A 21,597-nucleotide genomic window follows, 5' to 3' on the forward strand; every position below is an offset into this window, starting at 1 on the left:
TCAGTTTTTCTCTTTTTTATTATTATTATTATTACTTCTAGCAGACAATTTACATAAAATTCCCCTTTTAAGTTAGTGATTCATAACTTCCTGCAATAAACTACTTAAGGAGCAGCTTTGGTAAAGAATGGAATGAAACAACCAACCAAAAAAAAAAAAAAGAACAATCACAGCTGATTGTGAAACCAACACAATTCACCAAATTTAGATTCAAAAGAAAATCTGCCAAGCTGTATTTTTTCCTCAGTGTTTCCAAATATTTCACCTTCCTCCTCCTCCCTTTTCAGGTTTGTGCAGATATGGGAGCTGCGTTCTGTCAAGCAGTTTGTCCTGCTAGATCATGGAAATCCATCTTTACATGATTCGTAGCCCTTGGATGGAGGACTCTAAAGTCTTGAATGAGAGAAAAAATCTTAATCACAATCTGTTGCAGTAGCTTGGGTTAAATAATTCAATGTAAATGCTGACAAAAACAAGTAAAAACCACAAATACTTGAAATTAGACAGTCACAGAATTCCAGAACGGTTTGGGATGGAAGGGACTCTAAAGCTCATCCCATCCAACCCCCTACCATGGACAGGGACACTTTCCACTATCCCACGTTGCTCCAAGCCCCACCCAACCTGTCCTTGAACACTTCCAGGGATCCAGGGGCAGCCACAGCTTCTCTGGGCACCCTGTGCCAGGGCCTCCCCACCCTCACAGGGAAGAATTTCACCTTAAAGTAAAGGATTTCTTCCTAATTCTAGAGCCACAGACAATAACAGTCATTCCTTTCAAACTCAGGCATGTACAGACCAGTGATATAGACCTGAAACTGCACTAAAGGAGCTTAGAGATCACCCCAATTTCTTGGTTGGTTCCTGTCCCACCAGAGCACTCTGACACCACGGAACACATTCTATTCTTTCCCTAAATCAAATCCCATATTCCAATTTTGGGAAGACCAACAGGGACCTCTGTTGGCCAGGCCTAAGCAAAGCAAGCACAGACATTATTACATCCTTTTACGTTTTCAATATTGTATTTTCCAGCTGCGAGAGGCAACTTCTTACTCCTTTGCTAAGTTAATTCTGAGAGGACAGGACCATGTTCTGCACCAGGACAATGATCACAGTCCCAAGGGATGGGAGCAGGAAGAGGCAGGGGGTTGTGTTGTATGAATTGTTCCAGCCTAACTGGCTGAGGCTGGAGAAAAAAGAATTAGGGGTATTCCTACAGGGACATTAAATAATTCTATTAAAAAATTAAGTCTGTATTAGCACCATCTGCTAAATAAACTGCATCTGCATTTATGCTGATTCTTGGATCAGTTTTTCTATAAACTTCACTAATGGTTTTGAATATTCCAGACTGGATTTCCTGCTGCTAATAAAACCTGGCTTGGGGCTGAGCCCCAGGAGTTGATACTAGAGATCCAAAAAAAAACCCCAAACCACCTCCCCAGCTAGTTCACATAAACATGGTAGTAAAAGCACATTTTTACCTTAAAATCCCAGATGGTCATTGCTCCATCGATGCCAGTGGTGCAGAATTTCCGACAATCCCGTTTGTCTATCTCATAAATAGACACTTGGCTGCAAACAGAGAGTGAGAGCTCTAACACCCATTCCAGAGAGCCAAAAAACTGGGGAATTTGGGTTGAATTCTACTCCTACTCTTTCAGATGGAGACATGACTATAGCAGAGCCTACACTAGATTCTTGGTAGAGTGCCTCAGAAAAATAAGCCAAGAAAAGGATGCTGAAAGCTCTTTAATGGCTTGGTGAGACTGTTTTCCTTGAATTAGGAGAAATTGCTCAACATCCTTTGAGATCACATAATTTTTTAAATGCAAAAGTATTTTACCAAAACAACCTTAATCAATCCTTTTGATTAACAGAATCATGGAATGATTTGGGATGGAAGGGACCTTGAAGACCATCTTGATGCACCCCCTACCATGGGCAAGGACATCTTCCACTATCCCAGGCTGCTCCAAGCCCTGTCCAACTTGGCATTGGACACTTCCAGGGATGGAGAAGCCACAGCTTCTCTGGGTAACCTGTGCCAGTGCATCCCCACCCTCACAGGGAAGGATTTTTCTGCATATTTAACCTAAATTTCTCCTCTTTCAGTTTGAAAACAGTGATACATAATAAATAAATACACATGGCAGTAATCTCTGAAATAGGAAGCTGGGACGTGAATTCCTGTTTCAGGTGGATTTTACTGACTGGATTTTGCACAGTGCCACCAGCCTCTTGGGAACTATCCACATATTTGATAAGATAAGCTGTGTCCAAGGCACACAACACATTAACCATGAGCAAACAGCTGCAGCCATGTCAATGATTAACTTCACCAACACCCATGTAAGTCCCAGAAACAGCTGTTATGGAAAGACCACAAGAAAAAAGAGATACCAGATAAATCCTTCTGGTACAGCAAATCTGAGGGATCCTGGGAAACCCACTGGATATGGAGAGGGTTAGGGTTAGGGTTACCCTCACCCTGGCAGCAGGACACTCACGTTATACTGTTTTGGTGCAGTGTCTCCAGGGTGGTGTTACGATCTTCCGTGGTGGCTCTTTTGTCCATGTTCCGGAAGCGTTCCATGGCGGAGATGTTGCGCTGGATGCTCTGTTTGGGAATGTCTAGTTTGGAAACGAAGGTCAGCAAGCCACGGTCGTCACAGTTGAACAGCATTGGGCAGCAGTCGTGGCCCTGCAACCAAACTGCTGTCAGGAAACACCATCTCAGTATTGCCACCCTGCCCTTCCAAAATGCAAACGCTGATACTGTGGCAGAGCTTGTTTATTGTTATTATTAACTGTGCAAAATATGGGGTTTCTCCCTCTCCAAAATACAACGAAGCTCTACAAGGAGGAAATAGCAGACACTTACAGCTGCCACCACGCTGTTCTCGGAGACAAAGGACACGCTCAGGAGTGGGAGGAACTCTGTTTTCAGCTGCGAAACCCTGAGCACAAGAACATTTGTTAGAAGGATTCACTGAAACCTCTCATTTTCAGCTCTAACGAAAAATAGGCACTGTTCCTACACAAGGATTATTGGAAAAATCAGGGTAGCTCTGTTGTCCTGTGGTGACACCAGAAGGTTGTAATTTGTAATAAAAATTTTTAGCCTAATGAAAGTGTGCTGGAAGATTTATGACAAAATGAAGTATTCCTGATGAAAGGCTAAAATTACCAAAACTGCGTGTGACCAGGGGCAAGAGTTTAAAAGGAATAGCCCAAAAATGTCACTGAAGGATTCTTACAAATAATTTAAATTATATAATCTAAAATGCTAAGAACCAACCTTATTTATATAATATTTACATTAGCCTTAAAGAGACTCCTGGAATCTACAGTAAAGCTGCCAACAGAGGCGCAATCTTGTGAGCACAACGTTCCACACAGAATCACGAAATCATTAAGGCTGGAAAAGACCTTTAGGATCACCAAGCTAATAATGCCAGCAAGGGGATACTCACATCATGTTTTTGGAGGCATCAGCCACTGACACAGTGCTGTCATGACTGACCCAGGCCAGGCGGTTCCCGCTGGCGGAGAAGCTGACGCTGTGCACCCAACCTCCGCTCCCTGCGCCCCCAAATTCCGACATCAGCTGCCCAAAAGGCATCTTGGAGCCCCAGGGTGTGCTGGCTGGTTTTTCATCCACTTCCTTAATGTAAGCAGAGAACACCCTGCAAATGAAAAGATTTTGGCGTGAACAAAGTGAGAATAAACCTCCTGGGAGCATGGGATGCATTTCATGTTGGAAGTAGAGAGATTCATCCCGATTCTCCCAAAATAAAATATTTTGGTGTCTTTAAACAACAAGCCTGGAAGCAGCAGTGTGCAGAGAGAAAGCAGCAGTACAAAGGGTGAAAAGCACACAGGTTTCTCATAAATGCTGTTCTTGTAGCCCTCTCCCTTCTTTTCCAGAAGATGGCACAAAAATACACGTTGTCAGTGCATTTTTCCCTGTGCCAAGATTTCCCTTTCATCCTTTTGCGGTGCTAACAGCTCTCCGGAGTCAATCCTTTAGTCAGAGAAAACCCAGGAATGGCACTGTATAATTAGAAGCTAATACAAACACCTACAAAATTACCCACTTTTTAAGAACATTCCCATTTTAGCAGGGTTTCAAAGAAAGAAATGTGATGTTTCAATGCCAGCAAAGGGGCTCTGAGCCACCTTCTTCCGGCTCATTATTGCAAAAATGCCTTGAAAACCTGAAATACCGCAATGTTTTTATAGGTTTTTTTTCCCCCAGCACTACAATTTTCAAGATATGTTTAAATAGAAAGCCTCCCCCTTTCATCAAATTCCTTCTGCATGATTCAGACATGCCACAATATGGTGTTCTTGACTGTTACCATGGAATTTAATGGGACGTCACAACCATAGGATTTGAGTCCATTGAACAGGAGGAACAAGCTAGCTACTACCAGAGGAAAAAAAAAATCAGTAGAAATGAAAAAGTATGATAAAATATTCTTGGTGGCAGTCACACATAAGAAAGGAATTATTTTATAGTGAGTTTAAGGAAATGTAGCTGCCCCCCTCCCTGTTTTTTACATCTTTTGTATGCGTGGGGTAAGCACTTCCAAAGGTACCTATATTCAGCTTATTCCAATAAAGCTGCTCATTTGGAATGAGAAGGGTTTAACTGCAGCTATATTAGGTACAGCTTTTTAAGGAATTAGGTATGAATGTATATTTGGCTCTATCAGTTTAAATATAATCTAATCATAATCCTTCAAAAAACTGAATTTTACAGAGCCACCTAAAAGGATGGTTCTCTTAATGTATGGAAATAGGACAAGATGTTTAAAGCAACAGCCTTTGACACAAGGCAGGAAAATCATACCTAAGTAGGGAAGACCTTGTATTTAACTGTTAGTTAAAAAAAAATAAAAAGTCTTTTCCCTTATTAAAGTCTCCCTATCTTTTAAAACCAAAATCACCTCATTTTGAAGGCCCCAGCCTTCAAAGAACATTGGGAAATTACTTTCATTCCCACAGCAACCTTGTTCCAGCAAGAATATAAAACCACACCTATGCAGTGCTGTTACCTATATATGTGTATATATATGTATTTCAGATAAATGTAAGGGGAGCTCATTTATCTTGCCAAGCGGCAAAAACTCTGCTCAATACCCAGCAATTTGCAGTCTCCTGCCTTCCATTCTTTTCCCCAAATGTTTCCCACTTAGCTACTTATTTCTTGGCAGTGGTTCTGGCAGATCCATTTCCTAATTTCCCTCAGAACAGGTACACACTTCAGGTATCTTTATTATTTTTAATATGGAACTGAATATTCCCTAGAACTGGAATTCTAGAGATCTGTATTAATAATTTACAAGAGAATCGTTTTTCATTGTTTTGGGGAAGAAATAGAATCCTAGACCCCCAGAATGGTTTGGGTTGGGACTTAAAAGATTTTCCACTATCCCCTCCTTCCCAGCTTCCATTTAACATCTTTCCTTACATGAAAAGGTATCAAAGGACGGGGTTTAGATTCTGAAATAAGGTTTCATTCTGAAATAAGGACTGTAATAGTCAGTTCCACCTCCCCCTCCCACTCCTCCTTAGTAATTTTTAGTACACACTTTGAAGCTTAAAAATTGCCCTATTACATAAAGAATTTAAGCAAAGAAGCTTTCATTATCATTTATGGTACAAGTGATTAAGTCAGTGTGAATTCAAGTCAGGTCCTGCAGACTCCCCATGCAGACTTCCCTGCAGTGACCCCAATCACTCAGCACAGAGCAGTTTGCAGGACCCATCCCTCATGCTGTAATTTCACAATCAGTTTGAAAGTCTACCCCATCCATCTCTCATGCCAATCTGCCTTTTAACAGCTTTTTTAAAAAAATGATGTTCAAAAAATCTCTTTTATTGTGTTGAGTTGCAGTGGATCAATTCCTTGACTCTGCTCACCACAGGGGTGTGAGAACTTAAGGCCAGCACAGGCAGAGGGCAAGAAACAAGGAATTCAGGGAACAAAAAGATGGGATAACACCTTTGGAAGTGGCAAGTTACTCTGAATTTTGGAAATGCACCATTAGGATATTGGTTTTTAAACTCTAACTAGCAGTGTTGGTGCTCTACAAGCTGACACCTGCTAACCTAACTGCAGCCTAAGGACCAGGAGCTCTCAGCCCCAGTGCACACTGCTGTGTACTGCTGGGAAGGAACACACCAATTCCATAAATTCAAGTGTGTCCCTCAGCAGATCCATGCTGGTAGTCCAAAGTCAGGACACAGCAGCACCAAAGCCAACATTTCTCAAGCTAGGTATCTCTTTTTGGTGCCAACAACATTATAAAATGAGACATATTTTATTCTAACAGCAAGTGTAAATGCCTGATCAAAGTGCTCAGGCTACTGATTTGATCTAGTAACCCAAACTGTAGACAGATGATTTAGTTTCTCTCACCTGCACTTGAAGTCACAGGATCCTGCAGCCAGCAGGACATTGTTGGGGTGCCAGTCCAGGCTGAGGACAGTGGAACGAATGGGCTTTTTAATGTGCTTGCTCACCCACCTAAAATAAAAACAAACCAAAGGAAGGTATAAAGTTTATTATGGACATATTTTACCTGATCCCCACAAATCCATGAAGGACTCCTCAAAAAGATCACTCCTTGTCAATGACTAAACATACCAAGTTTGAAAAAAACTTCCTGTTCAAATCATTCACATTCTCTTGTGCAATCTGTGAACTTTATGGTTAGCTTAATTAAACTTTTAAATATTATGAACAAACACATTAAATATGTATCTCCTCATCTAAGTCCTATTCCCCTTCAAACTAATTTTTATAATGCATCAGATAGAACTCCTTGATATGAATTTTGCACAGGAATTGTTGGTCTCTTCCTCTCAGTGAACATGAGGTCAACAGTGACTGTGACACTGAGCTAAGCAGCACCATTTTCATGGATCACCAAGTACAAGTCCTTCTCCAGCTCTTTCCAACGAGTTTTATAGTCACATCTCTTGCCTATTGACTTTTCTACTGTTTAATAATACAATAACTATAAAACACAGCAAGAAAATGGGGGGGAGGACTGCCAATGATCCAACCAGTGCATTCATCTCAATTATCTGCAGTGCAGTGCAAAGTGGTCCTGCTGCTGAATGCATCAATAGTGGCCTAAATATGTCTCAGCAGATTTAGTTTATCTGAACTATTTACAAAATAGTAATGAAATCTATTATTCACTTGATGGCTTCTGGGATAATGGTGCTTTTTCTTTGGTTTTACTTCCATGAAGCACAAGTTTTAAGGATCACATTTTTAAAATTATATTTCTTTAGCATATGGGGTTTTGATTCTTTTGCAGACAAGTGAGACAGAGAAAATATTGATAAGTGAATATGCTGGAAAGCATAAAAGTCTGAAACAATCTTTAAAATGTATTTTGCAGATGCTGTCATTGTTTTTCATCTCCACATGACAGATTGCACACAGGACACCTGTGTTTTTCTGATTGTTTGTAAGTGAGAGATTCTCTACATACTGATTTCACCTACAGATGACACAGCAAATGCAGCTCCAACATGTGCAGCTACAAAGGGAGAAGATCAGAAGCATTAAGTTTAGATGCCAAAGCGAGAAAAACCTTAATGGTGGAAATATTTTTGTGATATTCCTGTGTGAGATCTATAAATTGTGATAAAAGTATATGACAAAATGCAGAACAGGTTGATGGCAAACTCAAACGCCTTCTAACAGACCACCCTGGAGATGTGACAGACTCAAACCTCTAATGACAAGAAATGGCCCAAAATAATAGATATGGAAGACTCAGTTGAAGATTTCCTCATTCATTCTGGCACGAGGTGGGGGAAGGCAATATTTATCTTTTTTGAACCACACAGTTGTAGTAAAGAAATTTTTACTCTGCAGAAATTCTTGCACTTTTAGAAAAGCAACATATGTTTATGGCAGTCAGGCAGAACACATCCACACCAACTTGTATTGCCTGAAAATATGCCAAGTCAAAGGCCTTTAGGTGCTGCTTAGTGAAGAAGAGAGAGAACCTTTTCCCCAAAACGCAAAAGTCCACAAAAGAACTGATGAGGCCATCCCTCTACATTCCCTTAATATTTTAGGAATTAGTAAAATAGAAACCCAGTGACCAGCATCAAACACCAGGCTCAGTTTTCCCCTGCAGACCTTAAAGATACAAAACCAGCTCACCAGTCATTTTCAGACTCGAAGTAGCACACAGATATGAGTCGAGCTCCACTTCCCACAGCAAATTTGTTCTCCAAGGGAGACCACTTGACAAAGGTGGCAGCACGGTTGATTCTGAGGATGACCAGGGTGGGTTTCCACACTCCATCCTTCTGGCTCCACACGTAGGCGTTGCGGTCAGCGCCGCACGTCACGATGCGGTCGCTTTTGGGAGCCCAGTCAATCCCTGCAAGCACAGAGCTCACAGGAATTAATTTTCCCTTTATGCTGTTTGCTTTACATTAAGGCAAAACAGTGATCACCTCACAGCCTGCTGTCACAGAACCCCAGAAGGGTTTGGGATGGAAAGGACCTTGAAGATCATCCAGTTCCAACTCTGTGCCAACTCCTGTTCACTAGCCCAAGTTGCTCCAAGCTCTGTCCAGCCTGACCTTGGACACTTCCAGGGATCCAGGGGCAGCCACAGCTTCTCTGGGCAACATGAGCCAGGGCCTCACCACCCTCACAGGGAAGAATTTTTCCATAGATCTAACCTAAATTTCCCCTTTCAGTCTGAAACTGTCCCTCCTTGTCCTGACACTGCAGCTCCTGACGAACTGATCACTGAGACAGTTATCAATGTTATGTTATTCACCTTCATCTCTTATTCTCCAGGAGCCATTTCAAGCTGTTAGGGATACCTGCTTCTCCCTCTAGCTTTCATTAAAATTGCAGATCCCAAATTCAAAGATCTCAAGCGTTTGCCAGCTGAGGAAGCTCCGAGAGTTGGCCAACAGGTGGAGCTCTGCAGACTGGCCAAGGCCTGTCCACCAGCACCCTCCAAAACTCTGACTTCTGCGAGATTCCTCTCAACAGCTGAAACCCAGCAATTCTAGAACTGCACAACATCTAAAAATGTTGAGTGCTTGCCGCCAGACTGCAGCCATGATCTAAAGTTTAGATAACAAGGGGTTTTTTTGGTTAGACATCATCAATCTTTATGTACTGACAGAATCCCTACATTTTTTCCATGCCTGTTTAAGCTGTGCCATAAGAAAGGTTCACCAAGAAAAAGATAACAAAGAATAAAATAAAACCTTTGATAAGGTTGCCATTGCTTCCTTCCCCTCCCAGGCAGTGAAGGACGTTCCCAACTGGAAAGTCTTATGGGAACATTATTTTTCATCCTTTCTCTGCCATCCTTTGGGATGCAGAGTGCAATTCTCAACTCTCCTGCCACAAACTATATGTCAGTGGTTTTCCATTACTACATTCAGTATTAAAAACATCTCTTAAGCTCACAAACTGAAAATGGGATAAAAGCTATGGAAAGAACTTGTACTAATGTTACCATATTATTCAAATACTGTTTATTTCAAAATAGGTTTATGCTTAAAAAATGAAGAGCTTGGTAGTCTGAAACCACAGTTACAGGAGTTCCAGCACTGCTGCTGAAAGAGAGACCATCCTGCCTCTCTTTCCGTTTCTTGCCCACCATCTCCTCCCACCAGCACTGGTGCTGTTCTGACCTATGTCAAGTTCAGATTTCGATCTTAGAAGAAAACTAAGCCCAGAGAGTGAATAAAAGCTCTTCCTGTAAGTGAGCAGAGGCAGCTCACCACAAATCTGAGTCAAGAGAAGACCTTGTCCCCTGTGATCAGGGGCTGGAGTGGCAGCAGCTGACTCACTCCTGTCAAGGTTTACAAGCAGTTTGATCAGTGGATCTCCTCTGTGTAACCACAGCTTAACTCCACTCTTTACAACCACCTCAGCCTTTCGTATTCCAAAGGTACACACTGTGCAGGAAAGCAGGGAGAGCTCTTTTCCCAAGTCATGAATATTTGGCTTCTAACACTAACAGGTACAAGTAAAATGTCTTGGGGGGACACATTTCATTTGTAAATGCAGCCCAAGTGGCTCTTCACAAAGGAGCAGGGACAGTTGTGCTCTTGGACAGCAAGAATTGGAAAAACTGAATGAAGTTCCTGCAAAATGCTGTTGGGCAGATATTTCTGCCCATTAGTGAGCTGAGAACAGAATTTGCTGCTTTGGGCAAGTGCTTGTATTAATTACTTTCATTTCCTTAGAGAATAAAGCCCTTTTAAAAATATCACCATTAGAAAAATCTCCCAGCAATATAAAAGACTGCCACAGGATAATCACGTTTTTAAAATAACACCGTGTGACTCATCATGGCAGTTCCTAATTTTCATTGTACAGACTGTCTGGGCCCTCAATAAATGTGCTCAGTGATGGTCTTAAGTCCAGAACTGACCACTTCAAATGTTTATACAGTCCCTAAAAAAGGGTATTTATTGTTGTTGGAAACCACAAACCAACTCTACAGTCGTATACTTGATGAAATTTTAGCACTAGCACTTGAAAGGGAGCAACATGCATCACTGTGACACAACCAGATTACTTCAGCAGACTGAAAATGTGTTCTCATTATGTCATTATGGATGAAAAATAAGCCATAGATAAGAAAAAATGGCTCAGTAGCTCCACTGAAATGTCTGGAAATGAGATAGGGCTTTTCTTCCTAACATTCACTGCATGCAGTCCAGAAAACTGCTGCAAGGCTCTCTTTAAGTGGGAATGTCAACCTATAAAAAGATCTATTTACTCACTGCTTGCAGATTTCCTGTTCAGAATCTCAACTGGGGAAAACATGGGGGGATGGAAAACTTCAAGTGTGGCTGAGCACAAACTCACCTGTGATGTGTCCATTGTGCTCTTTTAGCTCATGAGCCTTCACCCACTGGTTCCCACTCTTCTTGTAGATGTGCACTTCATGGTTATTAGGGCTAATGGCAATCTCTTGAAAAAAGAAATAAAACAATCCAATTGTACAGAAGGCTTTTTGACACCAAATGCTGTATTTTGGAATTTCTAAACAAAGAGCCAAAATCCCAGGAAAATCTCCAATAATTATGGACATAGAATCACGGAATTATTTGGGATGGAAAGAACCTTAAAGCTCATCCAGTTCCAGCCCTCTGCCCTGGGCAGGGACACCTTTTACTATCCCAGGTTGCTCCAAGCCCTGTCCAACCTGGCCTTGGACACTTCCAGGGATTCAGAGACAGGCACAGCTTCTCTGGAAAACTTGTGTCAGGGCCTCACCACCCTCACAGAGAAGAATTTCTTCCCAAAATCCCATCTAACCCTGCCCTCTGGCAGTTTGATATTGGTACACATACTTGGTCATGAGTACTCTGCACAGGAAGGCAACACATTTGGAGTACAACAATCCACATTTTATAGAAAACTGGCCAAGAGGCAAAGCTTTGTGGAGCCCCAGGAAGACTCAATTATCTCCTATGCCAGAGTTCCAGCAATGGCTTTAGAAAAGCTCAGATTTGGACAACATGTGCTTTTAGGATCATAAGTGGAACATTTAACAGGTAGAACTATGTATCTGACCATACCTTCCTTAAATGTGACCCAGAACATCACAAGATCAAAAACTGACAGCAGAAAGTAAACAGCAATTGAAAAAAAAAATTAAAAATAATTCATGACTTACGAGTACGATCTCTGTTCCAGGCATGGCAGGTGATTGGCTCCAGCAGGAACTGATGCAGAGACATTCCGAGTTAGAGAGATTCCTATATTGTAAAAAGTGAAAAGGCTGAAAGGTGTAAAATTGAAAACAAAACACTTCAAAATGAGAGAATTAAGACCACAAAGTTCAACATTTTCCAAGCATCTTTCAGTGCATCTTTCAGTGTTACCATTTATTTACAGATCACAACTTATTCAGTAAATATGTTAAGGCTGCTCAAGAGCTGCCTGTGTCACACCCCCAGATATTTTCAGTAGGATGATGGATTTTCATTGTCCTGCATACTTTAGCTAATTGCAATTGCCCTAAAAGCCAGACACACTTGCTTCTTAGTGTATCCTCACAGACAAGGGAGCAGGTCCTCAAGAAATCTAATAAACCTATTAATTTTACTATGGAAACAGAACAATTAAAAAAATAAATATCTAGGCCAAAGCTCAGTAAACTGATTTAAAATCCTGACAAGTTCTCAGGCTCACAGGCAGCACTACAACAAAATCTTTTTTCAGGAGGTCAGACTGATGTGTAACTGTGATCTGCTGATATATTATTTGATAAAACCATTTATATGCATCCTAGGGAAAAATTACTAAGATTAGTAATTAACTCATTAGTAATTTCTTCAAATTAATTATAGCACTGAACTGTTTGATAATCAGGCTTTTGCCCCATGAGACTAAAACTCTAAAAGGACAAGCTGAACCATTATAGTTTGTGAGTATTTTGTTTAAAGAAGGCTAAATACCTACTTTTTTTCTTTTCACTTATGGCTGTTACAAGAGACAGTGCTGAACATCTGCAATTGGAGGCACATCCATCCACAGACACAAAGTTGTTGAAAATGTTTTTATTATATCATCTTCCATCCCTTTATGCTGCCCTTGGTTATTACAGGACATAGAATAGTATATTTTAAAAATTAAAATATTTTAGATAGCAAAACATCTTGGATATTAAAATATTTTAGGTATTAAAATATAGCATTCTGTGCCTCGTATTAACCAGGGCAGCATAAATGGCTGGAAGACAACATCCTAAAAACTCAAGGTCACCTGTAATAAAAACGTGCACAGTTCAATACATCCAACTTAGATTTATCAACCCCTTTCATATATTCCACTAATTTTCACAGCAATCTACCACTGCCTGATGGATCAAAGCGTTTTTACCTCCACACATCCATCTGAAAAGAACTATCTCCGTGATGTCATTCCAAGACATCCACACCCATTACAGCCTGGAATTACAACATACCCAAGTATGGCCATGTTAGCAGAGGGTGGAGACTTCAGGACAAGGTAGGAATTTGGAAGCAAACAGGAAATGAATGGCAATCCAACAGAAACTCAGGAGTGAAAGAAGGATGAGTTTGCTCTTGCGGAGCCTCAGGAATTACTATCACACCACCAGTTGAACAAATAACTTGGAAGTAATTATATTTATCAAATAACTTGAATCTTGGAGTAGAGGTGAGATAGTATTTCACCACTGCAAGCAACTGGAGAGACCTTTTATTTTATTTAATTTTATTTATTTTAAGGAAATCAAGCACTGCTGTTCTAAAAATATGCAAATTATGGGTGCATTTCAAATGTACTTCAAATGCAGCTTTTATAACTCCAGTTCACTATTTTAACCAGCATGATTTTCATGGTTCTTATAATTATCACATTCTACCAATCAAACAAAGTATTAAATACACACAGTCCAAAGCAAAATAATGAATTATTTTTTGTTCATGTGAAAAAATGTTGACATCATCTGGGTTACCTCTGCCCTTGGACATCCACCATTTGAGATTCCACACGTGGATATAAGCAAACCACAACTGGCAAAGTGCTTTTTCCAGGATCTTGCTTTAGCTCATGCCAACATTCAGTAGCAGCACATTTCCATATACAGGAAAAGTTCAAGAGCTGTTCCACCAACAAGGAATGCTCAGCCTTTGCTACTCTTTCCGAAATAAAATGTAAAAATATCCAATCTCCCCTCCCCAAGGAATGCAGCTATTTTGAAACAATTTCTAATACAGCTGTGGTATTTTATTCACAGATTGGCATTACAAATAAAATATGGTCCCATCCTAACTCCCAGTTCAGATATGTTTACTTAGCTATTTCCAAAATCAACCCAAAGTTGTATGATCCATTCCTTCCCATTGATTGAGTTACTTGAGCTCCATAACTGGCTAGAAGTGACCTTTTTCCATTTGGCTTTGGTTGCAAACCCATAAAACACAATAGTGATTATAATCTCAAAAAGCAGTGCTATTCCTGTCCCTTGGTAGCTACAATGATATTTTCTTTTGGAATTTAAATTTTAATGCAGTTTTCCAGTTATATTTATTCCTTACAATACACATACAAAATCCAACTCATATTTCACTAGGGAAAATCCCACTGGCTTTATAATTCTTGACAAATTAATAACCTCAGTGCCTTCCTGTCATCCAACCTCAGCATCTCACGTGGGGAAGACAGCAGCATGACTTTGTCACCAATACTTAACACAGCTCTCCCTGAGTTTTATTTCAAACGGAAAGCAACTGGCTTTGAGTTTCAATATTTTCAAATGGATGAAATAAGGGAAACCTTGCACCTTTGCAGAGCAGGTGTTCTTTCAGCTCAAGGCCTTAAAGGACCGAGGTTGGGATATAGAGGACTTGGCTGCTGTCACCTCTCAGTGAAATATGTGAAAGCCATCCCTGCACGAGCAGCCAGCCAGGATAAGGACTCAGAAGTGAAGATAGCATGTGTGCATGTGACAGCGAGAAAGCGACCTTTTAATCCTAGCTTCTTATCGGGGCACCCCCATCACCTCCAAGCACCTGGACTCGAAGCACCTGTGATGAAGGACAGCGTGCTGCCACTGTCACTGCCTCGCAGGTCACTCAGCGCAGATTTCCCGGGGGATGGCTCTCCTGGGGCACCTCCTGACACACAACACCGTTAGCAGTATAAAGCCTCGGGGATAGGGATGGATGGTGGCTGCGGCCCTGCCAGCACACGGGCACGGCGGGGCTCTGGGGGTACAGCGGGGTGTATGAGGGCACGGCGGGGGATAAGGGGAGCACCGCCTCGGCCCCACCTCTCCCCAGCCCCTCAGGGCCAAGCAGTGCGCGGTGCCCATCGCCTCACACCCTCAGCAGGGCGTCCCCAGCCCCTCGGGGCAGCGATGCTGCGGTGCCTCCCCCCCGCCCTCCCCGCACACCCGCAGGCTCCCCCCGCCCGCGGCCCATCGCCGCCCCGGCCGGGACTCACCTGCGGCGGCGGGGCGGAGCGGGACTCGCGGACTCTGGGCAGTCAACGCGACTCCGCTCCGGCGGCGGGAGAGGCCGAGCGGGCCCGGTCTGACACGGGCGGAAGGAAACGCGCTGCGCGCCTGCGCCAACACCGCCGCCCCACACAAAGGGCGGAGCGGCGCCTGCGCGGCGCCTCAGGGCGGGGCGGGAGCGGCTGGGAGTGGAGGAGTGCTGAGGTGAGAAGGGTTGTGAGGAGAGAGCTCTGAGGTGGTGAAACCCGGCTGTAAACCCACCCCGGCCAGTGTGACCCCCTGAACCACATCACCCCGGCGCCTCTTGAACGCCTTCAGGGGTGGTGAGGGCACTGCATACCTGGGCAAGCTGTTCCAGTGTCTGACCACCCAAACAGTGTGGAAAAAAATAATTCTGACATCTAACCTGATATAACATCTCCAGTGCTTCAATTTAAGGCCATTTCCTCCGGTCGTCCAACTGCAGGCACGGTAGAAAAGATTAACCTCGATACGCCTTCCCTTCTGGTCTACTGCTGTAGTCAGCCTGGAGGACAAAAAAAGGAAAAGGGGGAAAAAAGGAAGGTATCACACCTCCCTGGTTGTTTTTCTGAGGAGAAAAAACCAAAGGTCTGGTTACTGTTCCCACTAAATGATTCCCTAAATACAGAGTTGCCACAATACTGGACAAAATACATTAGATGCAACACTCATAACCCATCCTACAAAGTGCATCACAGAGAAAATGCACTGCAAGTGAGGGGTCACTGGTATAATGGAGACAAAAGGCCACAAATATGAGGGCAAATAAATCAATGTTGAGTCTTCTGGAGACTAAGCAAACCCAGTTCCCTCAGCCATGCCTCGTAAGGTTTTCTAGAGTTTTCATGAGCCTTTTGCCCTCCTCTGGACACCTCAATGTCTGTTTTGAAATGAGGGACGAAAACTGAGCACAGCACTCAAGGCATGGTGTCACCAATGCCAGGTACAGGGGACAATCACTGCCCTGGTCCTGCTGGCCACACTGTCCCTGATACTGGCCAAGATGCCATTGGAGGGGACAGCACTCAGGACCATCTCCCCAGGCTGGGAGAGCTGGGGATGGTCAGCCTGGAGAAGAGAAGGCTCCAGGGAGACTTTAGAGCCTTTTCCTGGGCTTAAAAGAGGCTCCAAGAGAGCTGGAGAAGGACTTGGGACAAGGGATGAAGTGACAGGACAGTGGGGAATGGCTTCAAACTGACAGAGGGCAGGGTTAGATGGGATATTGGGAAGAAATTCTTCCCTGTGAGGGTGGTAGGGCACTGGCACAGGTTGCCCAGAGAAGCTGTGGCTTTCCCATCCCTGGGAGTGTTCAAGGCCAGGTTGGATGGGATTTGGACAACCTGGGATAGTGGAAGGTGTCCCTGCCCATGGCAGGAGGTTGGATCTGGGTGATCCCAAACCATTCTATGATTTTATCATTAAAAGCCTGGAATATCAAAATAAGTGCTCTAGCAATAATTTGCCCTGCTCTTAATCCCCTTGAGGTATTGCTTTCTCCTTGGAGTCTCATGGTTTCGCTCCCTCAAACTTGTGAGATTTTGTGAGCTCAAGTACAGCAACAATGAACAAAAAAATCTGGGAGAATGGAGAGAGATAAGTGACTTCCAGATATACTGAGGAGCAATAGAGTAGAGAGTTTAATTTTGAGTCTGCGAGAAAATAAACAATTTATAAGCATCTCAAAGGAAAAAAAGAAGGTGAATGCTGGCTAGTATGCCTTTGTCAGGAATGAATTGAGCCAATCTAATTTCCTCTTCTGGCAGCATAACAAGGATTGCAGATAAGGGCGAAGCAGTGTATGTCATATATCTTGATTTTTAGTAGAGTTTCTGTCACTGGCTTGCAGGATATTCTAATAATAAACTAGGAAACCAGTCTAGATGATACTGTTCTAAAGGAGTTGCGGAACTGGTTGAGGGAAGAAGTACTAGTATCAGTGCTTGTACAGGGAATTACCTGTGCATTACTCATCTGTGATGAAATAATGCAATTACTGCATCTGAAGCTGAGATCAAGCTCAGAATAAACACAGTGGCAGAACCAGGATTCAAAAGTGGATGTGGTTGAGCAGCAGGTGCACTGCTGTACACTTCAGCACCATCAACTTCAGATTTACACCACGGGGAATGGGGCAGCTGCCTGTGCAGCAGGAAAGGCTGGAGGGGCTGCTGAGGGTCAAAAGCCAAACAGGAATAAAAAAATATCTTTTTGCAGATGAGGTAAACACCACAAAAGTCCATGTGGGTAAGAAAATACAAGTAACACACACAGAGGAATCCTGCTCTGCTGAGCCACGTTAGAACGTGGCCAGTCCTGTGCACCAGAGAAATATGGATGATTTGGAGGAAAAGGTGGCAATAATGATCAGGGTCTTTGAACACATGACTTCTGCAGAGCCTGTTCAGAGAACAGAAAACTGAGGGAAGATGTGCATAGTCTTAAAACAGATAAAAGGCTGCTGCTCTGAGGCAAGGAACAGTTTGTTCTCTCATGTCCACAGGGTAAGGCAAGAAGTCATAAGCTAAGATGACAACAGGGCAGATCTGGGTAAAAAATTGCCAGTGACTGCTTTGAAGTAGTGAAGCCCTGTGTTAGGAACTGATTTGACAGGATATAGGGCAGCTTCTAGAAGTTTTTTAAGAATGGATCCGAAATATTTGTCGGGGTGGCAAAAGTGCAATACAAGGTCTTGTGTTCAGGAAGGAGGTGAGAATCAATGGCCTCTGTCAGTGGTCCTGTGGCTCTGTGGCTGCAAGATGTGTAATCAGTGCAGCCCTTATTGGTTTAACAATAAAACGGGCTCAGCTGCAGGGATTAAAAACACACAACTAGGCCGAGTAGAGTTACATAACAGCAACAAAATTACGTTTTAAGTACGGCTTTATGTTTACGAAATGACTTTGACCAGATGGAGGGAGAGCATCGAAAATGAGGAACTCTGCAGAGGTTTTAAGCATTAAAAGCTAAGACCCTGTCTCCAGTGAAGCTTCTTGAAGAATTTTCCACCACTGCTCCTGCTGTGGAGCTGATACAATTGCGCTGTGCTAATCCAGGAAGGATGCTGATGTTTTTGAGATTAAAGCCTCAGAAACAAGGCTGAACTGATCTTAGTGAAAGTGGTTTAGATGCAATCTGACCTTAAGGTATATATGAAGAAGATTTGAGCTGGGACATCCTCATTCAGCTACAGGGTAGCAGCTACTCGGAAAGAGGTATTTTAGAAGCAGGTAATTGGTGATGAAAAGCCATGCTTTGAGTGCATTCTAGGTGTGCATTGCCACAGGAACTGTTTTTGCCTCGCAGCTCGATTGAATTTGCTCTTTCTGTGCTCTCTACCCTCCTGTTACAGCACCCTGCGATGCCTTATGTCTTAAGTTTGAGTAGAATACGATGTTCTGCTTTCTCACTGTGAACAAATTCAAGTTTTCCCCATACAATAATCCTTAATAAGGCTACTAATAAAGGCTCTCGATGAGAAGAATTATTTGCAAGATATGATCTGGATCACACATCCCATCCTTGACTTGAAAAATCCTAAATCTGTGTTAGCACATGTCCTTCACATAGTGAACTGGATGTGTTCCATCTTTCCAGATACACCAGGAATGTATTATTTGCAAGTTTTCGGGTCTGACACACAGATAATTCTTCTGTCTGCAGATTATTTCACATTTTTACTGTCTTCTAGTCTATTTCTCATGCAGGCCACTTGATATCTCAAACCTGTTGTTTTTTTCCATGCTATAGCAATGTTTCAATGGGCAACTCTTTGGAGCAGTACTCTGGAAGAAAAGAGGACATTGAAGTGGTGTTGCCTTGATATCATCTTTACCTTTCAAAAGCTTGTTAAGAAAGAAGGTAAAAATGCTATACTGTTTAGGCCTTACTGTGCATCCGTTCTGGGAGTAGAGGGATGCTGCTCTTTTCCCCTTTCTTACCATTAGTGAAAATATCTGTACTATCCATTAGGTGTTCCAGAAGTACCTCTGTGCCTGAAGAGACTTGTGGAATATCTCTGTTCCCTTTCACAGGGAGCTGCGTGAGTCAGCTGGTGTTGAGAACACACCTATGTTTTCCTCATCTCCATCCCACACCCTTTTCTGCTCTAATAAATTCATGGCAGGTGGATTCAAACACGGAAGCTCCAGTTTCCCTGAGCCACTGACAGAGGAAGAGGATTGAGACCCTGGATAACCTCCCCAGGAAAGCCTGAGACACAAGGGTGCAGTTTGTTTAGAGCCAGTGGAGCCATCCCAGCTTCCTCTCCTCTGCTTTTTCCTGTTCATGTATGGACTCCCTTTAATTGGCCAGGCTCTGTTCCTGTATCAGAAATGGTTTGATTTAACAAGAGAAATCTTTGCACTGGAAAAAACTGACCTGGAACATGTCTGGTATTTGTGCACAGTGACATCAAGGTGAAGAGAAGAGGCATGACCCTGAAGAGTAGCAGTTAATAAGTATTTTATAAATTGTGTGTTCATTTCTGTGCACACATCAGAGACTGTGTTTGAGGACAGGAAGTGCCTGCACAGAAGGCAGAGGAGAAGAATCCTTTGTACAGAGTGATGCACACATTCCAGTGACTCTCTCAAAAGATGCATCCTACAAAGGTCCATGCATCTAGGGATGCTGTCAGTATGAACTGAACATGTGCTTTTTGCAGCATGTTTTGGAGAGGGAAAATGCCCATGGTGTGCACCAGGTGCAGTTGTGTGATCACAGAACACCTCAAGCTGGAAGGGACCCATAAGATTCATCCAGTCAACCTCACAAGTGATTAAACAGTGAGTTGGAGCAGGGAATACCTACAGCCTCCTCATTTACAGTTTGTTCTGCATCTTTCCCATCTGGTTGGTTTTGTAGCCATTTTTTGTGGAAGACCAGCTCCTTTGGAGACCTCTTGTTCTTGTGCAGAATTTGCAGTCTCCATACAGTGTTTCTGCTAGGTGTCTGGCTGTTTCCAGTTCCTTCATCTGAAGAGGAGCAGAAGAACAATTGATTATGAGGCTCAGAAATAGGAAGATGGTGTCTACCCCAGGAATTTGAAGTTACTTGTGCTCTGGAGTTTTGTTGCAGTCAAAAAATAAAAAACAAGTGCTGATGGCAGCACACCTTTCAAATTCTGCTTTGTGGGTATAGATCAGCTGCTGAGACCAGTGGCTTGTTACTGCTGCATTCAGGCACCATAAAGATTCTGATGGATGAGTTCTGCACAGGGTGCAAAGTGCTGAGATTCCCTTGTGCTCCAGTGGGTCCAGCATATCCCACATGCAGCTTTTCTGCCTAGTCTGGATTTCCTTGAATTAGTGCATTCCCTTTGGGACATCTCAGTTGTTAAATGAAAATGTTCCTTTTCAGGTATTTGTGCTGAATGTGGAAGCTCAGGTGCAGGAAAGAGTTTTATAGCTGCTCTGTTGGAATAATCTTTCTAATATATTTGTACGTGTTTTTCATACCCTGTGGTTCCATAATGGTGGTTTTTAGCCCCCTCCTCTCAGGGCTAACTGTTCTGCCTATTCCATCTTGACTTACAGATCTTTTATTGCAATTTAATAGTGGTTCTTAATCTTTTCCAGGTGCATGTAATGATCCTGCTCCTGACACAGATCTTTTGCCACACAGGAAGGCTGTGAGGAAGGTATGAAACCGATTGAGAGCACAGTTATTTATACAGCTCATGGAAAGCTAGAATATGTAGATTTGAAATCTGTGTGTTATCTTCTGAGAAATTTTGCCATGCCTTTAATTTTTCTGTGTATCACAGGCTATCTTTCTGAAGGCTGGATCCAGAGTTCTCTGAAATCATTGGAATTAATCCCTGACTATTTAGACGACTCTAAATCAGACCATAAACCAGGTGGTGAGGTGCTTGTTTTGTACCACTACACTAGTCAAAGGTGGTATCCCTACCTGTTATTAAATCAATAGTTTTTGTTCTAGTGATACTTCAGGCTTTGATTTCCACCCTTCAGTGGAAAGAAGGTGGCAGAGCGTGGGCTGTAGGTGGAGGGTGAAGACATTGTCTGAGCACGCAGTAGCAGAAAGCACAAAGGTGGCAGAAGGCTCAGTGTCAGTCTGGGAGGAAATGCTGTGCATTAAATCCCCAGCTAGCTGTGATATTTGGGAAGTGCCAGTTGTCAGCACAGTGCCAAAGGAGCAATCTGCTCAGTGCTGGCAGCTCTGCTCCCTTCTGCCAATTCCGAATGCCACTGACTCGCTGGAGAGGGAACCCAGCCTACTCTTTGTTGGAGGGCTGATAGGTGTGAGGAGTGGAGTTGTGTAATAAGTGAAAGAAAGGACAAATCAAGAGGAAATGGAGGAATTCCTCAGGGTGCCATCTGTGATGCAGATTACCAGGGAGGCAGAGTGAAAGTGAATTTCTTCTTTTGTGGATTAATTCTGCCAGGCTGCAATCAGTGAGCTAACATGCATCCTGCCTTTCAGGACCATAAAAAGCAATGCAAGTGCTGACATCTATTATTAACACTGTGCTTTCAAATCAGCACTGGAGAGAAATAATGGAATGTATACCTTAACGTTTCCAGCTAACACCATA

General features: G+C 42.8%; 1 protein-coding gene and 1 long non-coding RNA gene across 3 annotated transcripts in view; one reads left to right on the forward strand and one right to left on the reverse strand.

Annotated features, from left to right (window-relative positions):
* Window positions 1–15,163, reverse strand: ARPC1A (actin related protein 2/3 complex subunit 1A). 2 transcript variants are annotated; one of them, XM_085074487.1, is made up of 10 exons: window positions 15,008–15,163; window positions 11,709–11,790; window positions 10,895–10,999; window positions 8,204–8,426; window positions 6,434–6,541; window positions 3,480–3,692; window positions 2,888–2,963; window positions 2,514–2,707; window positions 1,488–1,578; window positions 1–393 (listed from the first exon to the last, which is right to left on the reverse strand). In XM_085074487.1, the coding sequence occupies exons 2-10, from the start codon at window positions 11,770–11,772 to the stop codon at window positions 355–357; spliced, it is 1,113 nt and encodes a 370-aa protein (XP_084930613.1). In that variant the 5' UTR covers window positions 11,773–11,790; window positions 15,008–15,163; the 3' UTR covers window positions 1–354. The 2 variants fall into 2 exon arrangements, with proteins under 2 accessions (XP_084930613.1, XP_084930612.1); XM_085074486.1 differs by having other exon boundaries at window positions 11,709–11,813.
* Window positions 15,164–20,612: 5,449 nt separating this feature from the next.
* The window catches only part of LOC146430655 (uncharacterized), a 31,651-nt gene continuing 30,666 nt past the window's right edge, over window positions 20,613–21,597 (forward strand). Inside the window, exon 1 of the long non-coding RNA XR_014855062.1 lies at window positions 20,613–20,679. This is a non-coding gene — a long non-coding RNA (uncharacterized LOC146430655). The remainder of the gene's footprint in view (window positions 20,680–21,597) is intronic.

The sequence above is a fragment of the Lichenostomus cassidix genome, chromosome 14 (assembly GCF_008360975.1).
Source record: "Lichenostomus cassidix isolate B80296 chromosome 14, HeHo_3.0, whole genome shotgun sequence".
Taxonomy (NCBI): Eukaryota; Metazoa; Chordata; class Aves; order Passeriformes; family Meliphagidae; genus Lichenostomus; species Lichenostomus cassidix.